Source organism: Triturus cristatus, chromosome 10 (genome assembly GCF_964204655.1).
Source record: "Triturus cristatus chromosome 10, aTriCri1.1, whole genome shotgun sequence".
Taxonomy (NCBI): Eukaryota; Metazoa; Chordata; class Amphibia; order Caudata; family Salamandridae; genus Triturus; species Triturus cristatus.
In genome coordinates, this window is record NC_140593.1 from 229,045,802 (window position 1) to 229,066,926 (window position 21,125).

The 21,125-nt window shown below is 43.9% G+C and overlaps 1 protein-coding gene across 1 annotated transcript in view; it reads right to left on the bottom strand.

The window, feature by feature from the left end:
* The window catches only part of SLC25A13 (solute carrier family 25 member 13), a 772,629-nt gene that overhangs the window by 13,380 nt on the left and 738,124 nt on the right, over positions 1–21,125 (bottom strand). Inside the window, exon 15 of the mRNA XM_085630870.1 lies at positions 15,654–15,792. Coding sequence (XP_085486996.1) covers positions 15,654–15,792 — 139 coding nt within the window. The remainder of the gene's footprint in view (positions 1–15,653; positions 15,793–21,125) is intronic.

The window sequence follows — 21,125 nt, forward strand, 5'->3', positions numbered from 1 at the left end:
TGTCCCGGTAACTTAGGACCGTGCTAGGTTTGTGTCACGCCTGAATGGTATATGTGACTCTTCTGACTATAAGGCATGATTAGTGATATGACGTTGGCACCTTTTTAATGACTGTTTTGCATAAAAAAGTTCATTGAGTGTGACTTGCTTATGCCATGATGAAGCCCTGTTGAGGGTGACCGCGTTGGCTGCGCTGTTGTTGTCAGTCTTTGTACAATAAAGAAGCATAGAACTTCAACACAGAAGCTTCAAGAATAATTGTTTTAGTTATTGTTTTGTTGCTATTGTTGCCTCTCTTTATCAATTGCAATTTGCAGCTGTGTACTGCTTGGCAGCCCAGAACTGCAGGAACTGCAGGAAGCGACCGCACAAGTAGTAGACAAATGCTATACAAGAACAGGTAAGAGTACAGAAAATTCCTATGTTGATTATGTCAGGACCCTCAAACATATTCTAGGACTAAACATTCTAGTTGGGTTCATATTGTAGATTGGTTTAAAACACCAGAAGGTTATGCTACTGAGAGACCTAAATTAGGTTTTTTTACATTCTCAGCTGATAGTCATGTGTTGCTTTTTATGTCACGGCTACAGAGAGTTTAAGATGTCCAGCTAGTGATCATTTCATAAAACAACCTACAACACACAACATACACATTTGTAGAAGTACAGAAAGAAGATTTTAGATGGCCCCTTTCAGACAACAGCTACTATAGTTCAGATGGATTTAAGCACTGGCTTGGCAGGGTTGTCCATCAGTATTGATATGAGCCCATAGCATTTTGCAGGTGTGAACAACTTAAAACAAGCTTTAGGAAAGCCTATAGTTCTGGCATTGTTGTTTTTTGCACTATCAGTGCTTTCTTTGTCATGGCGTCTATACAAATTTTACTGTTAGGGAAACCGCTGGCCTCTCGTCAATCAAAAAAATCAACAAACAAAAAAACACGGTCTATAAGAAAAATAGGTTTTTGGTCTCTAAAAGCAGAAATTGCCAGAGTAGTCCCTTGAACTCACAGGAACTACTTTGTGTACAGATATGCCCCTTTGTGAAAGGGCAGAATGCTGTCACGCACAGTGAATTACCCTATGGCTGAAATAGGCTAATCCACGGTCCCATTCTGTATACATGTAGTGGGTGGAAGAAAAAAATGACTGGTACAATCGCAGACCAATGAATAAAGAGACGTAAAAAGTGATGGATGGAATGCTTGAATTAATCTCAGCCACTGGTACTGGTACACACGTTAGTCCACAGTTGTTTTGTACGCTATGCCACCTCAGTTTGGACCCAGCCATATGCAAATCAGTCTTGACCCTGCTTCAATAGTGACCACATGCATCGCTAGGCTTGCCCATTAGGTGACTACCTTGGAATTAATACCATACCAAGATGGCCATCGTGTGGTCACGTAAACAGATGCATCATGATACATGCGTATGCATGCATCATGAGGCACGGGCTGGGTCAATTCAAACAAACATTGGCAAAGCCATTATGTCATCACTAGTCTTCTAAAGGTGACTATTTGCTTTGCCAATGCGTGTTCCTTTAAGGCACAATGACATGATTCCTTTGTGTCGCACTGAATTTACTTTCTCATTCAGTCTAATCAGAAACCTGCAAAGATTAAATTAACTTTTGTGGAAAAATAGTCACCTTTTCAGCATTAAACTACTGTATCAAACTTCTACACCCAAAATGTAGCTCATCCATCTATTAAATATTTGCGATCTGTAGTTTTGCCTTTGTTATTTTTTAATTACAGTTTAAATGTCTCTAAAATAAATGTAAAACAAATCCAAGCAATATGTGTAGGAAATATATCAGTAAAAAGTGTGCAGGTTCGAAATTCATTCATATATTGAGAACCACTTCAGTGTGCTATGGTCATCGGACAATTACACAGGCGTGCCTAGTGAAAAGGGAATATGTGCTAACAATAGGAATACAGATTTCCTACCTGCGATTCTCACCAAATCGCAATTAGGAAATCGGTATTCCTAATGTATGAGACTCTTGAGTATCATTAGAAATTCCTAGTGTGTCATAAATAGACCTACCTAAGCATATTAATGAGGTAGATTGCAATCTTCAACCCATTAGGAATCGCTGCCATCACAGGGACGGTGGCTGCGGAAGTCAGCAGACCACCATGTCCGTAATTGCTTTATAATACAGCAATCTTTTTTGAAAAATCTTATTTTAAATGTTGCCCGTTTTCCCTAAAGGAAAATGGGGTGCATTTAAAAAGAAAAAATGCAAACTTTGTAGTTTCATTTTTTAAGAGTAGGCAGTGGGCCATAGGCAGGGCCGGACTGGCTGTAACAGCATTGGGCGTTTACTTGGGAGGCTGGAAGAGTGGGGAGCGGTTTTGCAGTGGTGTTGCAATATCGGTCCCCGGTAACAAAAGCAGCAGTAATTCACACTTGCGCCCCCTGTAGGAAGTTGGCTCTGTATACTATTCCAAAGTAAAGTATAGTGTGCACAGAGTCCAAGGTATCCCCAGAGGTATAGCAGGGGCTAAATTAGATAATCACTAATAGCTCTCTTTGTGGTAGTGTGGTCGAGCAGGTAGGCTTATCAGGAGGGTGTGTTAAGCATTTATTGTATTCACTCAATCAAGGACTGATTACACTCACTCAGACATAATCCAGACCAATTGGGTAAGTATAAAAAAGGTATACCCAGGTTTTATTTCTAGAACCAAGCAAGACTTGGTATAGGTAGGTAAAATGTACTTGCAATTGTAAAGCTTTACACGGTAATGCAATTGGGAATGGATCTGCAATTGTTACAGGTTTGTATATGCTTTAATATTACTTTTGATTATTTTTGATTGACTATTCGGGGTGATTTGCCAAGATATTACACCGTGGATTCTACAATACAAAGGTAAGATATTCTCAGGGTTAAAGTACAGTTACTTTTCCTCCATACAAAACACAGGTTAACACAGAAATTTTTAGAAACAAAAACTCGTAACATTGGTTCTCATGGGGAAAAGTGTGTTAAAGTTTTACAGGTGAGTAAACAACCTGCAAGTATAACTTTTGGGGGTTAGGACCAAGGTTCCACAAAGTCCAGTTAGGCACTCAAATCGCACCACCAGCTGCATTGGGGTGACCAGGTGCAGAGTGCTGGGCCTAATGTTAGCCAATGAGGGTATGGGGCACTTCGGGAGGAGACCACTCGGTCTTGGAAGCCAAGCTCCTAAGGTTAAAGTCAGGGCAAAGGAGGTCCCAGGTTGGCACCAAGTCCAGACCACCAACAGCGCAGGGGTGGCCAGATGCAGGGTGATGAGGAGAGGTCGGGAGCCCAATGCAATCCTATGGAGGTTGCTGGTTGGGGATTTTGGCTGCAGGCTTGTTCAGGAAGTCCTCTGGTAGGAACCACCAGTTGAGCTGGGTAGGTAAGTTGGAGGGCTTGGGGACGTAGGTGCACCTCAGGTCTTCTTCTCCAGGGCACTGGGTGACCGGATGCAGGGGTGTCTTTTGAGGTCAGATTTCACCTTACCGGGCCACTTGAAGTTGGGGGATCTCCGTGCAGTGGCTGCAGGCGACGTTTGAGAGTCCTGGAGGAGTCAACCCATGGTGGACTCAGACTTTGGAGTGCTGGGGGAGGGGCTCGCTGGGACCGGTGGGCCACAGGGGCCGTTGGCAACGGGTGCAGTGGTGGTTCCAGGCGTGGAGTTTCTTTCTTCTTAGCACGCTCAGAGACTGTCTTGGGAGTTTCTGTTGAACAAAGCAGATGTTCGCAGGAGATCTGGTCTTTTTTTTAAGGCAATCAGTCCTCCCAGGGGTTCTGGAGGTCGCTGGATGCAGGATCTTTGAATATTGCAAGCGGGCCGGAAGGGCTGGGGCCAAGTCAGTTCTTCTATAGTCTCCTTTGCTGGGCGACTTCTTCCGTCCTTCTTCGTAGGTTGCAGGAATCTAGGGAGGTAAGGTTCAGGGTTCCCCTAAATACTAAATTTTGGGGCGCTACAAAGGTGTGCAGGTCGGGACCAATAGGTCTCTGCCTTGGGGTGATGTAACCCTCTATTATGCCACCGTCCAGTGGGAGGGGTCCATGAGCCTCTCTTTAATTGGCTGGGTCCCCTCATCTTCAAGATGGAGGGGACTGAGCTGTGTGCTTCACCTCGCCTCCCCCACCTGAGGGGTGGGGTTGGCAAAGGTGGGTACACTTCTTCGCCTCACTTGGTTTTCCCGCCGATTCTCCATCCCAAAAGTGGGGGGTCAGAACCGGTGGGACCAGTTGCTGGGGGCAGCAAAAGGCAGGGACAGCTTACAAAGGAGGCAGGCCTTTGAAGCTTCCCCTTCGTGGACCCAGTCTATCCTGGGGGAGGAGGCATGACACCTCTGCCCAGGATGTGCTTTGTCCCTGGACCCAGAGAGCTGAGCCCCTCTACCCAGTGGTCCAGAAACCTTTCTGGTAGTGGCAAATGGCGGGCCGCCTTTCAGAAACCACACCAGGGCTGGTTGTTTTTCAGGGGGCAACTCTAAGATGCCCTCTCAGTGCATTTTATATTAAATCCCACACTGGCATCAATGTGGGTTTAATGTGCGGAGAAGTTTGCTACCAAACTTACCAGTTTTCAGTAAAGCCATTAGGGAGCTGTGGAGTTCGTAATGACCAACTCCCAAACCATATACTCTTAATGGCTTTACTGCACTTACAATGTCTAAGAATGGACTTAGACACTGAAGGGGTGAAGTGCTCATCCAACTATACCCTCACCTGTGGGCTAGCACACTCTGCTAGAGGGGTGACTTTCCTAGGCCCTAGGCAGTTGGTTGCAGGCATGGCACACAGGGATGTGTGCCATGTCGACTCTTCACTTTTATCTGCACCAAAACACGCAGTCTGCAATGGTGTTAGGGTACAGGGTCCCTAAGGGTGACACAATAGGTGCTACAGCCCTTTGAGGCCTTTCCTGATCACAGTGCCCTTGGTACCCATGGTAACTTTTACAAGGAGCTTACCTGTGGCCTGAGATGTGCCAAATGTGAGTATAAAGGTATTGTTTTGGGAAAGAACACAGGCCCTGGGAACCTGATTGGCAGGGACACAGGGCACATCAAGTCAAAGTGCTTCAAGTGTCAGACAAAAAGTGGGGAGGTTTCTGCCACAGAAACCCATTTTCCTACACACCGGGGAGCCGGTCTGACACAATTACCAGGGCTGCTTTGAGTTTCCACTCCAGCCCTGTACACAGGACCATGGCCTAATCTTGCAAAATATTATTTTAACATTCTCAAAGGAGAAGGGGTCCTCAAGAAACCCCTTCCTATTTGCAAATGGGTTACCACCAGTTTTAAACTGGTGGTAAAGTATTATTGTTTGGCGACCCGAACTTGGTCGCAAAACATGAATACATACCATTCTGATTCGGTATTTGGAAGGGACCCCCCCTCCCAAATACTGAATCCGAATTTGGTAGCAAATGCAAATGGCAATTAAGTAACAAGTTACCGAATCACAATTTGCCTTATGTACATTGCAAACAACCTTTTTGCAGTCACAAATGCCGGATTCTGCAAATCGTGTTGTTTGCGACCAATAAAAGCTTTGTACATGTGGACCTAAGTTCCTTGTTGTCGTCCACAAGTATACGTGTCATTCATGCAAGTTTTCATAAACAAGAACAAAAGCCTAGGCAGCAAACAGGGTTAATTATCATTGTGTTTCAGCTTTTTAAAAGCATATTGTCCATATGATTTTGTATCATAAATCACAATAAGAGGTCAAAAAGCTACAATAGGGTCCTATAATTTCTCCATTCAAAACCCTGTGCTATTAAAGAATATAGCGACCCCTTTTTATTTGTATGACAATCATTGGCAAATTGAATATGCCTCTTTCATAGAAACCTCTTCTGTGTTCACAGGCAAACCCATTTTTACATATTAGATAAACCAATTTCCACCAGAATGTATGGGTTCACGGTGCAACGGTATTCTGGCTAGCTCAGATCTTGTAAACTGCGCCGTTTTATGAAAAGTGGAAACTCTCACAACATGGTCAACTAGTTGCTAAAAAGGACTCTAGAAAAATAATACATTTATAGGGGATATAGTGCAGTATTGCTTCGTGTTTTTCTGTAGCAAGGACTCCATGCTGCACAGAGCACAGACTCCCAAAAGGCCAGGATAATCTGGGGAGTTATTTTTTTTCTTTTCTTTTTTCTAAAGTCAAATAAACCGTCGCGTGTAAGCACATTCTGCATTTTATTACTTGTTCAAGTCATTTTATTGGGACAAAAACGCCATTATTCTAAATCCTATTTTAAGTCTCAAAGACAAGTGATTTATTAGACTTTTTTTATTCTTCTCCTGCCTATGGAAGCGATTTCAGACTGAGATAGCTGGCGCTTTGAAGTCCGGCACAGAAGCGGTCTTTATAGCTGCCGATATAGGATTGTAAATTCACAAGTCTGGGATTCCTTTTTTCATTCTTAAATAAAGAATGTCACAAACGATCTTACCAACCTGATAACCTGTACTTTGATCTGTGACTTTTCTTTTAGCTTTACACCACCTATCCGATGCTTTAATACATACGGACTACCAATGACCTCATGCCGACAGCTGCGTCAGTCAGAGCACGTTTTACGCACAAGCAAGCAATGCAACCTGCATTCTAAGGTCATCTTCGATGAACTTTGGCGATCAACCTTCAGTGTCCTTTCATGCTGTTGACCTCATCAACAGGATATGTCGCGTTTCTCCATTTTTTTTAACTTGCTCTACCATTTCATCAAAGAGGGCTTGGGCGTGAAATAAAATGAGGACTCCCGGTTTTATGGCTTTTTTTTTTTTTTGCATTTTCGTCTGTATTTTTCCATTTTTTCCCCTAATTTTACTGGTATTTATTGATATTTATATCTTTAGTTGGTGAAAAAATAAAGCAGAGCCTAGGATATTTCCAGATTAAATTAACCGATAGAAAATTCTCTCTCGCACTTCGATGTTTGTGCGATTTTGGTGCACTAAATTGTTAAAGAAATTTTTAAAAATGCTAATAAACGAAAGCTGTTAGAGCATTGTTAAAAAATTATCTTTCAATAACACCCTATACCCTGAGCCCTACACTGTTTAATCTGTATATTTCCCCACAGATTATTGTGTCCTTCTCCAAAGATTCTCAGGAGTTTGCAGCTAATTTCAATCTCTGTATGACAGCTATAGCGGCTTGGATGGGCAATAACTACCAGAAACTTAATGGATATAAAATGGAGGTCTTGCTCTTAGGCTGTCAATCTTCAGTCTAGAATGGCACTTGGTGGCTGGAGACATTAGATACCCTACCGAGGCCAGCTGAAACAGTGACAAACTTGGGCATTGTCCTAGATGGCGAGCTCTCATTGAACAGCCAGGTCAATCACACAGTGTCAACTTGCTTTAAGATGATCAAAATGTTGGGAAAAATCTGGGAACAGGTTGTGCTTGCTTGCGCTGGTTACCTCTAGGATAGATCATTATAACGCCCTCTATCACCAAGCAAAGATGACCATTGCAAAACTGCAATTGGTGCAGAATGCAGCAGCTAGACTCTTGCTGGATATACCCAAGCATAATCAGCATCTAAAGTTCTTGGTGTCCGCATATTGTTTAGGGCACTCTGCACTGTTCATAAAGCCCTCTACTCGGCAAGTCCAGTAGATATTGAAGCCATGTTTCAGTGGTATGTAGCAGTCAGAAATCTCCGCTCTGCAGCTCGTAATCAGTTGATCACTCCCAGAGTCCGCAGGTAGAAATGGGAAGGTAGAGCCTTTTTGGTCGTGGCTGTAAGGCTGTGGAACTGTTTACCCCTCTATCTTACCATAAAGCCACATCTTCCTTTTAGAAAGACGTTAAAGACTTGGCTCTTCACACTCTAGTAAGACATAGGAGATTCTGGAAATCCTTTCTCATCTCTTTCCCGTTTTCAGCTCCTGCCTAGCAGCTTAGTAAGATTACAGCGCCTTGACGCCCATGGGCATTGTTGCGCTCTAGAAATTTCCAATCAAATCACAATCATGTTTTACCATCAATGCACATAACTATGGGGCTGCCACTCATGATGGTGAAACACTGAAAAAGATCATATTTCTGTATTTTTCCAGTTTTAAAAATAAATGCAGACAGGGATGTTTTTTGCCTGTATTTATGTGTAATATCAGAAAAAATGGGAAACTGTGAGCCTTAATTTAAATTTTTTAATTTTGTTGTCCGAAAAAAACACTGCGCCTGACTAACAAAGATTACAACACATAGATGCCCAGTGCATTCACAAAAAGTGCTTGAGCAATTTATAATTATATTTCCACATCAGCAGCTCTTCGATGTTGAAGTCAACTACAGAATTGCCATTTCCAGACTTACTACACAGAAAATCTTTTAAAACCTCTGAAAGGATCAACTTTACGTGGTTTCAGAAATATAACTATGTCAATAATGTGTGGAGAATGCGTATGGAACCATGCCAAAACCAATATGGGTGGCTTTATAAGTAAAAGTGCTTCTTTACTGATTGGTGATGTTTTATGTGAATGGAGGCGAGTGAGGTAATGATTAGTAGTCAATGGATCAATGAGTGAATGCATAAATGGACGGATGAGTCCATGGACAGTAGAGTGCATAGATGGACTTCTTAAAATGTTGAAATATCATGTAAGTGTAGCTTGTTTCAAGAAAATAAGCACCTTAATACAACTTAATTAAACTTTGAATGAGGACTGTCTGGCCTACTTAGAATACACAGAGGCCCCATATCCTCCTATATAAGGAGGAACATGCACTGCTTCCTGTTGGATGTCCCACATCTGCCCAACTCTGAATAAGGTCCAAAGACACATGGACATTTGTTGTGTCAGATATTGCTATATTCCCCCATACACAGGTTTATTTGCACATAAAAGATAAAACTAAAACTGCTGGGCCTTTCCACCAGCAGCCACACTAACTCACAGGACTGTCATGTTGGAGGGAATGACACAAACTTTTCAGTCACTGTGAGCTCTGATATTATTGTCAATCTGCGATGCATTTAACATGTGTATGTCCCAAATTCTCACTTTTGAAAGGAACGAGGATCCCCAGTACTGGTAATATTCCATCTACCTTAAGTCTAAGACGTCCAAGGCCATCCTTCCTAAAGTAAAGGGACTTATCAGCAAATTTCACAATTCAAGTATGGATCAAGGAGTGGATTACATTCTTGTTGTATTTGTTCAAAGGCATGACATGGACTCAGATTTCATAAGAACAGCTAACTATCATCAAACAACACACTCAAGAGAGGAAATTGCCTTTTATAGGAGTTCAGAATATCTCGTTCAAACTCCTCTAGGGGCAAGACCGTTTAGCAAGTTAAGTGCCAATGCCTGACCTCTGGTGTGACATGCAGGTAGCAAGCAGATCCCAGCAGAGCAACAAAAGTAAGAACCATTAAATTGGGTTACACTAACAACAGTTATTTGGAGCTCTTAGAAATGGCAAAACGTGGCATTAAGTGCTATATAAGAATATGCTACTATAATCCTCACTCACCTGAAAGAACTTTGAGCGAACTGCAAGAGCTCTCTCTTCTAGGCTATGATACAGCAATGTAATATTATCACCCAAGCATGACTTGAAATGGACAGCAACTCTGGAGCAGGAAGGAGTAGGCAACATACCGAGTCTATGTAAGATTCACAAAGAAGTGCAAGGTACCTCCCTCACTAGTCACTGGCCACGTTAGACTGTATGGCTGAAAATACCAGGATATGGGGTTTAATGTGACCTCATCCTCATTTGGTAGGCATCCGACTGTGGGGTGAGTGATGCAGGTAAAACGATGGGTAGTAATGAGTCAAGCACATTACAGTGAAGATGAACCATAAAAGTGAGCTCCTAAATTTCTTGTGCACTAAATATGAGCATTCTCAACATGCTTGCTTCATACATTTTTCGGAAAGGGCAGACTATTAAATAAACTAGATAGGCACCTGGTAAATTCCTTCATTTAATTCATGTGCTGTTCTATTATGTAAACATCAATTTTTAAATGTACCTTGGGCAAATTCATTTTTTTTTTTACAGGTGCAAAACCTGCCGGTGGAGGTGGTAGCTGATTTTCAATCAATGGTTGTGCACCAAACTATGTTATTTTAGTGTGTGGTCGGGGGTCTGTAATGTTGGAGGTAATGAGGGGAGTAAGCGTGGCAGACCACTTGTTTAAAATGTATCCGTTATGTGTAACCTTTAACAGTTATTGCCACTACTGCCGACTATTATAAATAATCTGCTGTACTGAATGGAAAAAAGTACAATTTCAACACCTAACATACTGTTTTTCATGCAGTACACACTGAAAGCCAAACACCCTGAAAGTGCTTTGTCATTGCCCAAAATTAAAGAACAAAGGTGGAGCTGTACCTGTCCTGAAGATGAATCCTGGGAATCTACAGATGCTGAGATATGTCTGCCTGGTGCTGGCTCTGGACACGCTCAAATATCTGGGAATTATGATCTATCATACCTGGGGTGACCCCATGGATGGTAACCTGGGCTGTCTGTATAAAGAGAGGAAGGTCGGTCTATCATACATCCTCTCAAAGCTTCAAACATATAACCGAGATACAATGTTCCGCAACTACATCGGTTTTCAAGTTGCCTGTGATGAACAGGTTGATGAGGCTATGTTGAGGACACTTCCTAATTAAGGGGCAATCATTGTTAGAATACAGGGGCCCTTACCCACCGGAGTGGCATGCTTCATCACAGGCTTCAGCACCTCATCGGGTACGGTGTGTAATACGTAAAGGGCATCCATTCTAACCTACTTAAGGAGATTTTTTCATCCTGTTCAAAGAACCAATGTGGCATATTGTTCCTCTCCCTTCTGAGCTTTTCTCCTTAAATCCAGAAGGTTGGTAAATGTAGACTGGAAATCCGTAATAATAGAAATTTATTAGCAGCTGGTCTTCATGATAAGGGTTAAAAACTATAGGGGACTTGTTGGACATAAGTATGCGTTTGATTCTAATGGGTAAACTTGGCCGAACACTGCTGGCTCTGCGGAGGCCAGAGAGGCTCTGGTGCACACTTCTATAGACTATATGACGGGTTGCTCTTTCCAAAATAGTTGTACTAGCTCGCCTCCAGTATCATTTTTCAAACCACCCAATAACTATTCCAATGTGTTATTTGTGGGAGCTAAAGTCGCTGTTAGAAGCTTTGATGTGGGATGCAATTAGAAGCAGAATTGCGAAAGGGAAAGTTCACTTGCTTCTAGTGGATGGTGCCTGACTTCAAGTAACACTATCATGCCACACAACTACAGAGGTGGAGCGAAGGCTCTCCAAGAGTCAGTTTTTGGTGTTTGTGAGTGTGGTAAGGGTGTCAATGGAAACCTGGAACCACAGAACTGATAAGCAAGAGGTGTATCCGATCCTGGAACAAATTGGTCATGAAATAGTGGGAAAGCTGCTCCAATATGGCAGACTCGATTTGACTGATACGACTCAACTGTGAAACAGAGCTTGGTGTGGAGTTGTCGGTAAATAATCAGGCTAAGGGGAGGCAGTTTGTTCAAATGTTTTCCCTCAATGTAAATTTATTTAGTTCAATTTTCTCAAACGTATAGATTTGACTGAGAAGAATGAATAAGATGAACCCAGCAGTTGATAAAAAAGTGCTAGATAGGACCAGATGGGAGCTGGGTTCTACCATATGGTCTTGAACTGTTCAGTGCTGCAGCCTTTTTAGAGGAAGTTACTGCCACCATATTTCGCCACTGATCCTATGCCGGGACACTTTAACACATCTCCTCCCCCTCCCCCCCCCCACCAAAAAAAATCACTTTTTGGTTTGCTGGGTGTGTTTAGGGATGAGGAGGAAGCCCAAAAAGGCCCAGGAGAGAGAGAGGCCTGGAGATGCTAAGTGTCTGAGTTTGGGACCAGATAGTGACAGGCTGGGCAGACTGATAGGCCGCAAACGGACAAAGGTGATATATGTTCCACAGCCCTGACTGGTGGGAAAGATGAATGGATACCTGTTGCTGGGTTGGTGCCATGGACTCTTGTCATGATTTACATGTCACATTGGCATTGACAAAGTTAACAGGAGACCCTGGAATTTGAGTCTTTCAATGAAACTGCCCTAATCAGAGGAGGAAACTTTACAGTTGTGCGTGACGTGGAATCTCACTTGGAAAGATGGGTTGTCGTACAATTAATGGGATTGGGTTATCTTTGATAATGGGGTCAAGACTCCACCAGGCCCGGTTTGTTGCAGTTCCACATGGCAATGCTGTTGTCCGTGAATACCTGAACCAGTTTTCCTTTGATGGAAGGTAGAAAAGCTTTCAATGCCAAGCGAATCACTCGGAGCTCCAGCAAGTTGATGTGGAGTCCAGATTCCACCAGAGACCTCTGATCTCCACCCCTCTTAGATGGCCGCCCCATCCCAGGAGTGACGCATCTGGGAAAGGGAGAGGGAACTGCCTCTGACCCAATCGCAGTTGGTCAGCCATCACTGCAGATCCTGTGCAGCCATCTCCGAGATCTGGACAATGTCTGAGAGATTCCCCTGATGCTGTGCCCACCGGAACTTCAGGTCTCACTGCACAGCCCGCATGTGCCATCTGACGTGTCACAAGCAGGATGCAGAAGGCCATGAGGCCCAGCAGCCTCAGTGTCATTCTCACAGAAATCCAGGATAGAAGCTGAAACATCGGTATCATAGCCTGAACATCCTAGACTCGCTGCTCAGGAGGCTAGGCTCGAAACCGCATTGTGTCCAGAACAGCTCCGATTAAAGGGAGCGTCTGAGAGGGAGTCAGGTGTGACTTTGGCACATTGATAGTGAACCGTAGTCTGGAGGTGGGAGAGAACAGTCTGGTGCTAACTCACCTTCAACAGACTGCCAGCCCTGATCTGCGCAGATGAGCTGTGACCACCGCCATCACCTTGGTGAACAACCGAGGGCGCAGGTAAGGCCAAAGGGGAGCACTGTGAACTGAAAGTGCTCATGGCCTACAGTGAACCGCAGGTGGCGCCAATGGGCCAGCAAGATGGGAATGTGAAAATAAGTGCCCTGCATGTCCAACACCACAGACCCGTCTCCAAGGTCTAGGGCAGACAAGACCTGAGTCATAGTGAGCATTATAAACTTCTCCTTATTGAGGAAGCAGTTGAGGGCTCACAGATCTAGAACAGGACGAATGTCCTTATCCTTTTTCACTATCAGAAAGTAGCGGGAATAGCAACCACAGCTGACTTCTTGCCCTAGAACCCTCTCTATGGTTTTCTTGGCCAAGAGTCCCTCCTGAAGCAATTTCAGGTGGTCCTCTGTCAGTCGGAAGTAAGTGGGAGGCATGCAGCAAGAGGTAGTTTAGAAGGCGAGGGAATAGCCCCTTCGTGCTATCTAAAGAACCCACTTGTCCGATGTGATGTTTTGCCAGTGGTGGAAGTGACGGCTTATCCTGCCACCGACCGGCCGCCCATGATCTTGTGACGGCTTATCCTGCCACCAACCGGCCACCCATGATCTTTAAAGCTGGACTAGGATGGTTTAGAGGCTGCAGGGGAAGGAGTAGTTTGTCTGGACCTCTGGCCGTCTGACCCTCAGGATCAAGGGTGGCCGTGCAGAGGTTGCTTAACTTGAGCTGCCTTGTGGGTGGGATATGGCTGGCATGGCTGAAAGCCCCTTCCGTGGTAACTAAAGTTGCGAAAAGCAGAAGGGGAATGGGTGGGCAATGAGAGGCCCAAGGACTTGGCCATAGCCCACGAGTCTTTAAAGCTCTCCAGAGCCATGTCTGCCTGATCTCCGAATAGACGGATGCCATCAAACGGCATGTGCATAAGGGAAGCCAAGACACACCCAGAAAAGCCAGTTCTGAGCCAGGCGTGGCGTCGAACGGCCATGGTCAGTGACATAATTCTGCCCAGTGAGTCGGTGGTGTCAAGCCCACATCGAATAGTGAACTTTGCCGTATGTCTCCCATCTGATATCGCTTGGGAGTGAATGGCCAGGGCCTCCTCTGGGAACTGTGGCAGCACCTGCACAACTGTTTCTCACAAAGAGTAGCAGTGTTAACCAATCGCAATGCAAGAACAGCGGAAGAAAAGATCTTCTTGCCCAAGCTATCCAGTGTCTTGGATTCTCTGTCCAGGGGAGAAGGGGGGCGGGGGCAGGGGGGGAGGGGAGGGGGGGGGGTAGGGAAATGCATCCTGGGAGATAGAGGCCTAGACCACCAAACTCTCGGGATAGGGTGATTGGTTAGGAATTCGGGTCGCCCCAAGAAGGGCTATGACGGTGGGTGACAATCCTATTCACAGAGGCTCCCATGCTGGGCTTGGACCAGGTTCCTAGAAGGACATCAATCAAGGCTTCATTGAAAGGTAGGAGTTCCGAGGAGAAGACACCCTGCTGCACGACCTTTGTCAAGATGCTAGTCTTGACTTCCACCGAAGAGAGCTGTAGGGCCAGGGATTCCAGGCCACTTGCCTCATCAAATTCCTCATACCAGTCCATTTCATGATCAGGCCAGTTTTGTAAAGGGTCCAGCGACCCCTTCCAATCACCCTCCATTCCTAGCCCCTCGAAAGAAGGCTAACCGAATCTACCTAAGACCCAAGGGTGCCGTCGGCATCTACTTCAATATGCACAGATTTGGCTTCAGGCCTTCAGGGATGAGAATGGGGCTGGCCCTGGGAGTCTCAGCACAAGCCGGGAAAGTTTGCAGGGGAACGACCAGCACCGGTCCGTATCCGCCACCGGATCTACTGGGGAGGGGTCCCGGAGCCACCGGCGGGGACTCTGATGGAGTCCCTCTTGACTCTGGGGCCCGGAGGTGCGCTGGGAGGGTCAGGTCACCCAAATATGAGGCACATCGGTTGCACAAGTCTTAACTGGATTGGGGTTACTCCGGTCACTGGAAATGCCTCTTACCTGGCCGACTCGACGACTTGGAGAGGGAGGATGAAGAGCTAGGACTCCTGGAGCGGTTCCAGGACCTGCCTCTCGGGCAGGAACAAGACCTCCTGGTTGAACGGCGTGGAGTCAAATGCTGGGACACAAGCACATTTAGGAACTGTTCCCTCAAAAGCTTTGGTGCCATGGTCGGCAGTTGAGTCGTGGTCACTCCCCAAGCACCGTAGACAAACTAAGTGTGGATTCATCACCAACATGGCACGATGGCAGGCACCGCATGGTTTGAATCCAGAAGTCTTCTTCGACATCCAGGCAAAACTTGCACACCAAATATTTTTGACATGTCAAAAAAAGCAGGTCAAAAAGTGACAGAGGGCAGCTCTCTTCACGGATCTGCGCTAGCTGGCACAGAAAGAAAAGAACTGATGTCAGAGCGACGAGGTGGCGCCTATGTAGATGATACAGATGTCACTTTGGCGCAGATGACCCCACGTGGAACCAACCAAAGCCATCTAACGGAGCGCAAGGGTATTGCTCGGCCAAAAGTCTTCCAGATCCAGCCTGACGCCTGGGATATTCCACGGTAAGGAATCTGCAGCTTGATGTCTCTATCAGATGCATCTTTACTATTTGGGGATAACGTTCTACAGATGACAACTGAAACTCCACCTGTTAAATCTAACGTTAACAAGACATCTCCAATATAGTCTGCCAAACAAATATTTAAATGGCATGTTTTACAAGCCAACTTACCAGCAATAGCTCCAGCCAATAGCAGATATCCTGGGCTAACTTGTCCATCCTCATTTGCAAATGAACTCTTCAGATGTGCATAACATGGAAAGTAAATGGCAGAAAAGGGGATGTCACGTAGAAAACATGCCTTTGCACCCTGAAATTAAAAGAACAAATGTATGAGTTTACATACATGTACACTGAAAAAAAAGAGAAAAAATGCATCAAATGGTTCGAGCAATATTTAATTTAAAATGAAAATTTTAAATTAAAGCCCTAAAAAACTTATTCTAATTTGTTGCTATTATCAAACTTGGTATACCCTTCAAAGTCCACATCATGACAAATGATAAAGAAACAAGACTATAATATTAGAATATGCAAATTCTTTATTAAGGATACTAGTATGAACAAATACTGGTCTTTCTTTGCAAGTGATCCAACCTGCACAATTGGAAAACAACCTTAAAAACTAGGGGCACTCCAGAGGTGTTCAATAGGTCATATCAGATTGTGGGAAGGTTTCACAACAGACCGCAAAATTGTGATAACACAATGTTGGCATGCTAATGTCTTGTGTGTACACATGTGCATACGGAATTTTAAAGAGAGGAAAGTTGCATTTCATTATAAACATCCACAATTGTGTGCTACAAACTGCCTGCATCAGTAACAGCTCACCAAAGCATGTGCACAGAGTTGAAGACATGCAACAACGAGGAAATGTTTTGAACACTGATAAAAAGTGTTCCAATATCTTTAATTTTATCATGGAACCAAGTTATACATATTAAGAAGTGCATACTGGTATCCCAATGAGAATCAGTTTGCATGAACGTGGCACATGACCGCCACATACAGAGGCCACCAATTTCAAACAGTGAGCTCTTCCTACACAGTGAGGGCAAGGTGCAACTAGAACAGTGGTACAAGCTTTCCCTGAGTTGCTGCAAGACATTCCGTGAATCACGGGCACTGTAGTTCATTCGTGTACTAAGACAGCATTCTTTCTGGATTAGTTGTCGAGGATGCACAGAAGGTTTCAAGCGATTATCTAATGGATATAACGTACCAGTCCGTTTTGGAAATTGGATAACTGTTGGAGGGAGGATGAAACCCTACTCAATACTCAAGCAGCAACCATAATCTCCGTCAGTGTGAGACACAAGTAAACCCCAAATTAACCTTTGCTCAACTTCTGGTAGCTTGGTGCAAAAGGAGTCAGGCTTAACTTAGAGGCAGTATGTAAAGTATTTATGCAGCACACAAACAGTAATAAAGTAAAAGCACAATACAATTACATTTTATTAAAAAAAGATTCTAATTGAAAACATTATTTGAGATCAAAACGACAAAAATCCAATCTGCAGAACCGGAGATATGCAATTTCAACGTTTTATGTAAAAATAGTGACTAGAGATGTGGTAATCTGGTCGTGCCAGACAGGAGTTCAGGCCCACCGCAATGGAGCATGGGACAGATACAGGGACCGAGTTAGACCGCTGAAACAAGTACAATAAATCCGGGTTGCAGAGCATTGCGAGATCCCGCACTGAAAATAGGCTGTGCACCTGCGGTTCCAAGGATCTGCAGGCTGTGATGAGAAGTTCTGCGTCACTGTTGATGAGGTCGTCAACGAGGGGCTTGCGTTGCGAAGGCCTGTGTTGAGGACGAGTTTTGCAGCAGCAGTCCTGAGGAGACTGCGGACTGCAATGTGAGGTTCATTTTGAGGGTGCGTGGCGCTGCAGTGGTTCCGAAGCAGGGCTGCAAAGAGATGCGTTGTACTGGATCAGTTCTGCCAACAAGACCACAGCCGGGCTGGCAAAGCACCTTCAGGCCCACTACCAAGGGTGGCACCAGGTGGGGAGTAGGACTCACAGCTGAGAGTCCTGGTGCTGGGGTTCAAGGTGGTTGGAGCCTGTTCTGTCCCTGACGCTCTGATCAGGAGGAGAGACAACTAGCCCTTGGAGTCACTCTGGTGGTCCTGGGTTTCAGATGTATGTCCAGTCCTTTAACCTGGGCAACAGAGTAGTAGGGTAACAGAATAGCAGTCCTTCTGAGTCCTCCATAGGTTCAAGTGTACTGGTGTTAGGTCTGAGGGTCCACTATTTATACCTGGTGCCTACTTTGAAATAGGAGATGGTTCTGGAGGTTTCCACCCCCAGAGGGGCTTGGAATTTCCTACCTCCTTGCTCTGGCCCCAGCTTGTCTGGGACCACCATAGACTAGTGTCAACCCTTTGTGAGTGTGCTCACGCTGAGCCTTTGTGATATGCAAATGTGGTCAGTGACAGCTCTATCCCCTTATCAAGTCGGAGATGGCCCATCTGGCCAATACTTAATTTCCTTTGTCTCACTGTCGGGGAGCAATACATAAAGACCAACTGCCAGCAACACCTAGTCATGTGACCCAGGCTGCAGGCACCAAATGGTTAGGACAAGAAAATGCCAATTTTTTTTTTTAAGTGGCATTTGTAGAATTAAAATCTGACAACCATTAAAGAGGGGTTTAAATTTAAAAAAAATAGACACTAAACTCGATATTTCTGCTTGCTCCCAGCTGAAAGTTAGCATTTATTAAATGTAATAAGGCAACCCAATGCTATCCAATGGGAGAGGTAGGCCTTGCAGTAGCGAAAAAGAAATTAAGAGTTTTTCACTATCAGAACATTTAAAGCTCAAAGATGCATGTCCAACTATTTAAATACACTGTACCCTGCCCTCTGGGCTGTCTAGGGCATACCCTAGGGATGACATATGTATTAAGGCCTGGCAGAAGGTTAACTTTGCCAGGTTAAACTGTACACACAGGATGAAATAGCAGGCCTGAGATGTTTAATGGTCTACTTAGGGGGTGGCAGATTCAGTGCTGCAGGCCCAATAGTAGCATTTAATTTTCAGTCCCTAAGTACATGTAGTACCACTTTACCAGAGAGAGTTACAAGTATTAAATGTCAAAGTTGGGTGTAGGCCAATGTCACCATGTTTAAAGGACAGAGCACAGCATTTTAGCCCAGGTAAAGTGTGCAGAGCCTTAACACCAGAAAAACGAGGTCAGAAAAAACAGGAGGATAGAATACAAAAAGTTGGGGAAAACCACGTCAAGGATGTCAGGTCCAACAGTCCTGATGTACAACAACACTATCATTGCACACTGAGACAGAGAATCTATTCTGAAATCAATCAATAATTTAAAAGGCTCAGCCCCACTTAGAATACACATATAGGGCCAGATTATGAGTGGGACATTTTCCGACCCCTGTTTGCGCAGGACGTTGGAATTACAAGCTTGGTTGCATTTAACGCATCAGATAAGTATCAAGCGTGTTAAATACCTCAACCTTCATTAAATGTTACCAGGGGAAAAATATATGGCTTTTTCCGTATCATGCGGATTTTCATGCAGTAAACACCAAAAGCTGCATGTTATTCTCCCAAAACGCTTATCAGGCTCTATTTATCTCACAAAATAAATAACGTTCCCTAAGGCAACTTTATTTATGAGGAGCAATATATAGCATCTTCACTAGTTATCAGACCTATTGTGGCTATTTCTCTTCTTCATCAGTATATCACTATAGTGAAGCAATGTCAGAAGTGAGATGAAACTGGATTGCGATGATAAGGAATGGAGAGCCTTGGTACAAATTAAAAGATTACATTTTCTTCACCCACGACAAAGCCGACACGCATAAGGGAATAATATGACGCAGTCATTCAAAGTGGAGAAAGCCAGATGTCTGGAGAAAAGACAGAAAATTACAAACAACTGTAGAGGTCTGTACACAAGAGCAGAAAGCGGACATACATCTTCATACAATTTGATTTGCAACGGAACAGTCACAAGTAATATTCCCGTTCACAGTATTTATGAATTCCAATAGACTCAATGTAAAAATTGGTACTTCAATCTGTTAAAGCCACAGACAACCATTTCTCCTTATCCACATGAAATCACAGTATTTAAGCAGCTTCCTCTTCAGCTAAGGTACAATTATAATAGGAAAGGTGGCCTTAGATCCATTTCTGGTAATGATGTAGAAACCCAATAACAGTAATTTGACTAAGCCTAGTGCTTAGGTCAGAGACAGCAGACAAAGCAATCATATCCAACAGGTTTTGTTGAAGCACAAAGTAACCTTGGTGCCTTCCTACGTAACAGCACCATTCCCTTTCATAACTGATCATCGAGACTTAGAAAGCAAAGTTACAGCTGTTGTGTAGCATGTTGAAAAACGATCCCAAGCTTAGCCCAGGTACAACTAAAGCATGAGCAAAAACGCTAGATACTGAAATAAGATACTGTGCATGTCTCTTAAATATTAATAAAACTGCCAAGCACTCTGAAAGGTGGTGGGCAAGGAGGTTGGTTGCATCCACACATCAGACACAAAATACAAGTTTTCAGTTGACAAAATAACTTGAAACTAATGCTAACAACACTATAAGCAATGAAAAGGCAAAAGACGTGGCTTGCCACACAGGATGCTGGACAAACGTGCTTTGAAGAGACATCCGTTGGCATTGAGCAGGTGCTAAAATTCACAATAACTTAGCAGTACACATATAACATGGTCTACATCTAAACATCACCTCGTAGCTGGCAAAAAGAAACCACATAAATTTGTAATATATGTGAAATGGAAAAGTGTCTCATTCTCAACATTAGTGCAAACTGTGGTGTCGGGATATGATTTGTGGGGCTGGGTGTTTAGAGTAATGCATTTGTTGGCTCACAAAATGCATTTTTGTTCGAGAGACAAAGCAACACAAAATCCCTGACATAAGCAATGGATATAGGTTTTCTTACATCAATTTAAAACAATACTCTTTCTTCAAAACACAACTTCTCGAAGGAGGGTGGTGGGACACTGGGGATGAGATTAACGATACACAGAATCACTTGGAGTATACATTTTGTTAAATGTATGATATTTCTTAATCCTCTGACAAGACGATATGAGGATGATGCCTTTTGAGTTAGGTAAAATAAAGTAATTTTTATTCCGTAACTGACCACATTTTCTCTATCATGCCAAAATGCCATTGTTAAAATGGATAGTTAGTCTCAGTGTGTGTGTGTGTGTGTATATATATATATATATATATATATATATATATATATATATATATATATATATATATATATATATATTTTTTTTTTTTTTTTTGCTAGAAAATACGATGCCCCTAGAAAACAACTACTGCAGCAAAAACCAATGGAGATGTCATCACGAGACACATCGGAATCCGAAGTAGAAGCTTCTGAGGGCGAGCAAGCGACCAGAAGAAAGACCAATCAATCAGTGCCCACAACGACCACAACTTTTTTTCACGAGTATCAGCTAATGAGAGAAGCCAGGCAACGTCCAACGATAAGAACCCACCCCCCGGAAAGAAGAAACCGAAAAGGCAAGGGATGCTTCACCGGTTGGACGGAGGACAAGGAGCAAACGAGGGGGGAGGGGGAAGCGGAACTAGAAGCGAGACC